A 9,304-nucleotide genomic window follows, 5' to 3' on the forward strand; every position below is an offset into this window, starting at 1 on the left:
TTGAATGCTGGCCTTGTACCAAAATTTGAAATCATTAATTCTTTCTGCTGTAGACACTAGGCTTGAAATTCTAGGGGCAAAGGACTAGTTGATTACAGTAACCCCAGGGTTCAACTGGTACTTAACTTGTCAAAAATAAGAGGAAACACAAAATCAACCTCAACAGAATTTGAACTCAGAACATAAAATAATAATAATAATAATATATCATAATAGGTGCATTAGGTATGATAAAAAAATATTCAGACAAATACATAACAAAAACACCAGGTCTAACAAATATATATAACATACAGAAACCAGGCTGTATATAACATACAGACACACCAGGCTGTGCTCAGTAGTGCAGTGAAAGCACATGATAAATGTAAGACTACTGAATGATAATAATAATAATAATAATAATAAGTACCAGGAACTGGCTCTCATGGCTTCTGATCTTAACTGATTGAAAGTGTTATCATGTACATGTTTTGTTTTAGTGTAAAAAAAAGATGGGCTACAGCAAATATTCTGTTCAATACCACAGATCTGCTTATCAGTTGCTTGACCTTAACCAGTTGAGCATGTCCCATAGTGGCTGATGATATGTGTATCTCTGATTACAAGCAGGAGTAGTGAGAGAACATAATAGCCATGTGTTGAGAGGAGTTCTTCGGGATTTGAATAATTCACCTCCAGAAACATGGGTGTTTCATTTAACATCCTTAAACGACCCTTATTCAGTGATCTTTTGAGCAGGATGGGCTACTCAATGTTAAGAAAATTCTAACCAGAGCCCACTTGCAAGGTCATACACTGTTTATATTGACATGAAATCATTATGTCGTGCACATATGGTTGGGATGTATGTGCCTGGTGTACCCTTATCGGATGTGTAGTCATAATGGGTATATTAGGTTTCGTATATTTGTACTCCAGTGTCACTTTGATAGCATGCACTGCTCCTTCACTCAATAATGATAATAATAATAATAATAATAATAATGATAATAATAATAATACTTTCTACTAAAGGCACAAAGCCTGGAGTTTGCGAGGAGGGGACTGGTCAGTTGCATCAACCCCAGTGTTTCACTGGTACTTAATTTATCAACCCCAAAAGGATGAAAAGCAAATTTGAAACCAGAACGTAAAGGCAGACAAAATATCTCTAAGCATTTCACCCAGCATGCTAATGATTTTGCCAGCTTGCTACCTTAATGATAATAATAATAATCTTTTCTACTCTAAGCCCAAGGCCCGAAACTCTGAGGGTGGGGGGAGGCCAGTCAGTTAGATTGACCCCAGTATGAAACTGGTACTTAATTTATCAACCTCGAAAGGATGAAAGGCAAAGTTGACCTTGGCAGAATTTAGACTCAGAGCATAAAGACAGATGAAATACCGCTAAGTATTTGACCTGGCGTGCTCAGATTTCTGCCAGCTCACTACCTTAATAAAAATAATAATAATAACAACAACAGCAACAACAACAACCATCATTTAACATCCATTTTCCATGCTGGCCTGAATAGGATGGTTTGACAGGAACTAATAGGGCCAGGGACTACACCAGGTTCCATAGTCTATTTTAGCTTAGTTTCTATAGCTGGATGCCCTTCCTAACACCAACCTCTCTACAGGGTGTACTGGGTGCTTTTTATGTGCACTATATAAAGTGGCTGGTGTGCGCAAGGGCATCCAGCCGTAGAAACCAAGCCAAAAACACACTATGGAATAATAATAATAATAATAACAATAATAATCATTATAATGATAATAATAACAACAACAACAACAACAATATGAAAAAGAAGAATATTTTCTTTTTGTTTTAATATTTAATTATTTTTTCCCCTTTCTTTTTCATTTCTTTATTACTTTTGGTACCTCTTAGAAATGATAGCTCTCTTTGAAATTCTGGTTTTTAGAATTTACATTATCAACAATTCACTTACATTAACACTTTTTCATTATTTCTAACTGCTTCTCTTCAAGTGTTTCTTACCATTTAGAAAAGAAAATAGTGTGTTTTGCAAGTCTTTCTTTGCAGCTGGAATTCTCAAAAATCTTTATATCAAAACATAATAACTTGCAAACAACTTCAAAAGAATATTAAAGAATATTTGCAAAAAAATATTAGAATGGTTCTTAGTTTTGCAAGTTTTTTTTTTGTTGTTTTTTGGGTTTTTTTGTAATTTTTTTTTTGTTATGTATGCATATGTATGTGTATGCATGCGATTTTTGTTGTTGTTTTTTATTTTTCATAGTTGAATCATAGCAATCACTTTGACCATCCTCCTCCTCCCCCTCATCCTCATCATCATTATGAATGTGGTTATTATTAGGTTTTTTGTCATTTGATTTACAGATGTTCCCACGTAGTATATTGCTTACATTCAAAAGCGTCTGTTTTTTTTTTCCCCCTTTTGTATGTGTGTGTATTGTCTATGGGTGTTGTCAAGGTGGGGTGTTGGGGTGTTTATGTGGTAAAGTATACGCTACTTTGATGATCCTACCATGAAATGAGGGTTATTATCCATTGTAGGAGTTCCACATTGAAGTGTAATTATACTTTATAAAAACAATAGCTCAGACTACTAGTCAGATAGCACACAGTTGTACGATGTACATGTATGTATTACACACATACACACACATATGCATACATATCACCACCATCACTGTTTTAATGACCACTTCTCCATACTGGCATGGGTCGGACTGGATTTCCAGCAGCCAGATGCCTTTCGTGTTGCCTACTTTCACCTGTCTCCATGGCTTAACGTGTTATTGGAAATGAAAAACACTGCTTGCTTAACAGTGATGCTCATTTACAACTGTCAAGGAATGTCAAACCAAGGAGACAGTAACACTCACTCACACACACACATACATACATATATATATATATATATATATATATAGAAGGAGCTTCTACAGGACTAGAACTGTTTCATTCAAGAGAAATCATCAGGAAGCTTCCTGATGATTTCTCTTGAATGAAACAGTTCTAGTCCTGTAGAAGCTCCTTCTATATAATAAATAAATTAATTTTACTCTGCTATGTATTGAGTACCTTATTTACTGTAGTTAACCCCGAATCAACCCGGGACCTACATATATATATATATATATATATATATATATATATAATATATATATATATATGTGTGTATATATGTATGTATGTATTATATATGTGTATATATGTGTGTCTTTATGTATACACACACAAATATACATAATGGCATAGCACTCAGGTTGTATCTTCCAAATATTGCTTACTAAGCATTGGCCAACCAGTGCTTATAGAAGACATTTGCTCAAAGAATTGCATAGTTGGACCAAACACCAAATCATGTGGTCACAGAAAGAACCACATAACTAATCATCCACTCTTGTGTGACCCATGTAAGAAAACTATATTGCTTTTGATGTAGTCTCCAATGCTGGATTTTAGTAAGTTTGAATACATCAGTAAATTGCAGTGCAAACTGCCGGGGAAAGATTTTTGTTGATTTTGATGTAACCGTTTTACTATTTTGACACAAGCTGTTTTTGTGTGTTTACAAACAGGGGAAATGCACTCAATACAAGTGGAAGAGTTCAGTTAGTTACTGGAAGCTAGTCTTTCTCTCTCTCTCATTAGTTACATTTGTGTGTTCATTCAGGCATCTCTTTGAACGATTTCACAAATGTGAGCAAACTCATGATTAGGGTGAGCCAGTGGCTTTAAATAAATAAGTATATGTTCGTAACTGTAAGACTTACTGCTGGGTGAATAAATAATAATAATAATAATAATAGCTAAATAATTAAATGGGATGTTCTTAATGTCAGTAAGAAATCAAACATGTTCAAATAAGCATAGAACCATTGCAAGAAAATACAGAAAAAAAAATGCTTTTTATTTTGTTTTTCTCTCTTTCAATTTTGATTTTGATGTTTCTTATTTTCATCCTCCTCCTAGATGCAGTCCTCCAGAAGTTACAAATCATAGAAAATGCACAGCTCCACAGCAGCCGAAGCAAAACCAGTAGGTCGTAAGTATTATAGTCTTCATTAGTTTTCCTGCCTAGCCACTCTATCAACTTGTTCATCATCATCATCTTCATTATCATCATCATTTAATGTCCACTTTTGGTCATTATTACAAATGTAATTTTTTCTATGGCTGGATGCCATTCCTGTCGCCAACCTTTACCTGCCTGTTACCAAGCAAAGTAATATTTCCCATATGTCTTTTCATGGAAGACTGGAAATAGATGATGTCTTACTGTCTAAAAGCAGAATGTATTTAGTCTTGTATGCACTTTCTAAATAGGAGTGGCTGTGTGGTAAGTAGCTTGCTTACCAACCACATGGTTCCGGGTTCAGTCCCACTGCATGGCACCTTGAGCAAGTGTCTTCTACTATAGCCTTGGGCCAACCAAAGCCTTGTGAATGGATTTGGTAGACAGAAACTGAAAGAAGCCCGTCGTATATCATCATCATCGTTTAACATCCGCTTTCCATGCTAGCATATATATATATATATATATGTGTGTGTGTGTGTGTGTATGTTTGTGTGTCTGTGTTTGTCTCCCCAACATCGCTTGACAACCGATGCTGGTGTGTTTACATCCCCGTAACTTAGCAGTTCGGCAAAAGAGACCGATAGAATAAGTACTAGGCTTACAAACAATAAGTCCTGGGGTCGATTTGCTTGACTAAAGGCAGTGCTCGAGCATGGCCACAGTCAAATTGACTGAAATAATAAAAGCGAGAAAGAGAAAGAGGATGACAGGATGGTCATAGTTGGAATGCTTTTTATCATAAATTTGCTAAACCAGGGTAAATTTTGCTACACTTTGTGTGTGGTGGGGGATTTGTCCATCTGCATGAGAGAGACGTGGTAAGAGATAGTAGCTTGCATATCTGTGTGCACACGTGTGTGGGGATGGAGGTAAAACTGTGTAGCAAGATTTGTCCATCTGTTCATGTGAGAGAAGTGGGGGAGAGATAGTGGCTTGCATATCTGTATGTGAAAACACATGTGTATGTGTGTGTGTGTGTGTGTGTGTGTATAAAAATTTGTGAGAGGATGTGTCCAGCTGTGCATGGGAGAGAGGAGGAGAGAGATAGTGGCATGCATATCTGTGCACACACATGTGTGTGTGTGTGTGTGTGCATATATATAAGTGCATACACTGCATTTATAAGATATCTGCTATTCGAAGGTCAGTGTCTAATATCAGATTGAGGAGAGTATCATTAAGAGAGAAAGTCTACTCACAGTTGACAAAGCTGATGTATTGTGTGATAATAGCTAATCATATTTATTCCTTATAGCGGCACTACCACATCTCCCCTTATTTTCTTATTTGTGGCAAAACAACATCGAATGATATTAGAATACATCCATCTTGCCCTCGCTCTGACATCAGCTTGTATTCCAGCTTTCCATTATTCTCTTAATGTTTCTTGTATCAAACTGAACCAAACTGTTTTAATACTTAGTGAGCCACTTTGATAGGTTAAGTACTCTCTGATTAGTCTGTCTCTTTATTTCCAATTTTCTTTATCTTATGCTATGATCCTACTGAAATGTTGCTTCTTTTCACTCTATCTCTTTCTTTATTTCTCTCTCTCTCTCTATCTAGCCTTCTATTTATACATCTATCTATATATCTATCTATCTCTCTGTCTATATATCTATCTATTTATCTATTTTTCAATATTTATCTTTCGATATCTATCGGTCTCCTTATCAATCTTGCAATATCTATCTATCTATCTGTCTATCTATCTATCTATCTATCTATCTATCTATCTATCTATCTATCTATCTATCTATCTATCTCTCTCTCTATCTATCTATCTATCTATCTATCTATCTATCTATCTATCTATCTATCTATCTATCTATCTATCTATCTGTCTATCTATCTGTCTATCTGTCTATCTATCTATCTATCTATCTATCTATCTATCTATCTATCTGTCTATCAATCTATCTGTCTATCTATCTATCTCCCCCCACCTCTCTCTCTCTGTTTATGTTATATTGCTTGCTTTAAAGATTGATTTGCTCTGTTTTAGCAGAAGTGCTTTTATATCAGCTTACATCAAGTTGATAGGCCACTGAGTTCATGGTGGCTACTTTTATACTTTAGTTATAGTTACAGTCAACCATTTCATAGTCTAAAGTACATCATCAGAAACCAGCTAGTCTTGTTTATGTAAAAGTATCCACAGAGAACACTGTCATCTTCTTCACGCTCTTTTTTCCCTTTTTTTTTTTTCACTCAGTTGTAAAACTACTTTGGTTCTTTAAGTTATAAGCTACTGTTACAATGTCTTTATGAAAAGATATTATGATGGCTGCCAATGTTATTGTTGTTTAAACCCAAAACACTCTTTCGTTGATTTTAATCCCAAAACACCCATTTGTTAAACACTCTAGACATGGCCATCAAGTCTTTATAGGTACTGGTTTGGTTCTAATGTGTAGCACCTTGAGCAAGTGCGTTCTTCCATAGTCTCAGATCAATCATTATCTTCATCATCATTTTTAACATCATCACAATCATGAAGTAGTGAGTTCAATTCCTGGGCTGGGCTCTATGTTGTGTTCTTGAGCAAAACACTTTATTTCACGTTGCTCCAGTTCACTTAGCTGTAGAAATGAGTTGCAGTGTCACTGCTGCTAAGCTGTATTTGCCTTTCCCTTGGATAACATTGGTGGCTTGGAGAAGGGAGGCAGGTATGCATGGGCATCTGCTGGTCTTCCATAAACTACCTTGCCTGAACTTATACCTCATGATGTGAGGGGTCCTTTACCCTATACCCTAAGTACATATAATAGCATGGAGAGGGGAAGCTGGTATGCACGGGCGATTGTTGGTCTTCCGCAAACAACCTTGCCCGTACTTGTGCCTCCGAGGGGAACTTTCTTGGTGTAATCCCATTGTCATTCATGACAGAGGAGGGTCTTTACCCTTTACATTGAATGATATAATATTAGTTGAACTTTGTTCGAAAAATAGAACAAATGGTCATGGCTGGGTTGCCATTGACTATTGATCTTCAAAACCAGAGCTTTCTTGAAGCTAAACAACACCCAGATGTTTCATAGTATCATTAAACAATTAACTGGTTAAATCCATCTTCTATAAACATTTCACCAGAGTCTTTCCATTTTTACCACTTTGTTTTTCGTTTTTAGCACAATATTTTTGTTGAAACTGTATTTTCCAGCATGCTAGTCACTAGTGCTAGTCAACGTACTATATAGTGTAAACATGTTGTGTAAACATTCAAACATCATCACTGTCTTCTTGCTTTATTTGACATGGAATTTTTGGTCCTCCAAAATTATTTTAGTATATGTTGACCTACTGTTTTTGGCTGCAAATTTTATCCTGAAAGCTTCATCTCACATGCTGGAAAATCTGGTGATTTCAAGTGCTTGAAGTGGATTGTTCTTTCTTATCTTTGTGTGTGTGTGTGTGTGAGAGAGAGAGAGAGAGAGAGAGAGAGAGAAAGTCGGATTGAGTGAGAGAATAGCAAACTTTAATATATTTGGTTAAAAAACAATCTGTATATAGTATAGTGTTGACAGTCCTTTAGCTAGAAATCATTTAACTTTTTTGGTACCTATCCCACCTACCTTTGGTTCAATTTACGAAAAGCTCACTTTTTAAGTATTCATATTTAACCCTTATTCTTTCGGCTGTAAATTTTGGTCTGAAAAATTCAACTTGTATGCTAGAAAATATGGTAGGTGGCTTGTAAAAACACTAGCCATGGATGGCCATCTGCATGACCGCTTGATCTGCCAAATCTCCTTTTAGTTACACCCCACTGTTTAATCCTTTAGCATTCAAACCAGCCATATCCGGCCAAAACATTTTACCTGTTTTATATTGAAACTGCCCAGATCTCGCCTCACACCTCAGCCCTACCATGTCATTCTAGAACTAAAAGATCACATCACTGAAATCTCTAAACTACAAGATAATGCATGAGTAATTCAAAACAATATAAATAAACAAACATCACATTTGACAGAATAATCTGAACACTAAAAGGTTAAAATACGATGTGAAGATGCCTACCCAAGTGGTTAGAGTGTTGTACTCAAAATTGCAAGATCAGGGTTTCAGTTTCTAGACCAGGTGGTGCACTGGGTTCTTGAACAAAACATTCTGTTTCACATTACTCCGTGATCACTTGGACAACTGACATATGTCATAATGTGCACCTGTACAGGTAATGTCAATTTAATGGAGGGAGTAAGCTAAACTAATACACTGTACAAACATTTGGTCACTTTAGACAAACTATCTGTGCAGGTTGTTCAGCATGAAATTGCAGAACCATCATCTTTTGCTTACGATAAGAGAGTTCACACCATCATCATCATCACCATCAACATTTTATGTCTTGCTTTCTATGCTGGCATGAGTTAGATGTCTTGACAGGAACTGGATGGCGGTGAGCTGGCAGAAACATTAGCATGCCGGGTGAAATACTTAGCGACATTTCATCTGCCGTTATGTTCTGAGTTCAAATTCCACCGAGGTTGACTTTGCCTTTCATCCTTTCGGGGGTTGATTAAATAAGTACCAGTTACGCACTGGGGTCGATATAATTGACTTAATCTGTTTGTCTGTCCTTGTTTGTCCTCACTGTGCTTAGCCCCTTGTGGGCAGTAAATAAATAAGAAACGTTAGCACTCCAGGCAAAATGCTTAGCAGTATTTCATTTGTCATTACATTCTGAGTTCAAATTCCACTGAGGTTGACTTTGCCTTTCATCCTTTCAGGGTCGATAAATTAAGAACCAGTTACGCACTGGGGTTGATGTAATCGATTTAGTCCCTTTGTCTGTCCTTGTTTGTCCCCTTTATGTTTAGCCCCTTGTGGGCAATAAAGAAATAAGGAACTGGCAAGACCAGAGCCACACAAGGCTCCATAATCTGTTTCTACTGCTGAATTCCCTTCCTAACATCTACCACTTTACAGAGTGTGCTGGGTGTTTTTTACATGACACCATCGCCAGTGCTTCTTACATGGTACCAGTATCAGTGCTTTTTATGTAGCACCAGCATCGGTGCTTTTTACATAGAACTAGCCCCAATGCATTTTATGTAGCACCAGTGCTTTCCATGTGGCACCATCACCAGTGCTTTTCATGGAACTAGCACCTGTGCTTTTTTACGTGGCACCAGTGCCAATGCTTTTTACATAGCACCAGCACCGGTGCTTTTTTATGTGAGACCAGCATCAGCACTTTTTATGCGAAACTAGCACCAGTACTTTTGATGTGGCACCAG

At 36.7% G+C, this 9,304-nt stretch overlaps 1 protein-coding gene across 2 annotated transcripts in view; it reads left to right on the plus strand.

The window, feature by feature from the left end:
* LOC115232025 (tRNA-splicing endonuclease subunit Sen54) overlaps positions 1–9,304 on the plus strand; it is a 140,990-nt gene that overhangs the window by 56,307 nt on the left and 75,379 nt on the right. For both annotated transcript variants that reach the window (XM_036513334.1, XM_029801900.2), the window contains exon 7: positions 3,956–4,028. In XM_036513334.1, the coding sequence (XP_036369227.1) occupies positions 3,956–4,028 (73 nt within the window). The remainder of the gene's footprint in view (positions 1–3,955; positions 4,029–9,304) is intronic.

Source organism: Octopus sinensis, linkage group LG2 (genome assembly GCF_006345805.1).
Source record: "Octopus sinensis linkage group LG2, ASM634580v1, whole genome shotgun sequence".
In the NCBI taxonomy this organism is placed as follows: domain Eukaryota; kingdom Metazoa; phylum Mollusca; class Cephalopoda; order Octopoda; family Octopodidae; genus Octopus; species Octopus sinensis.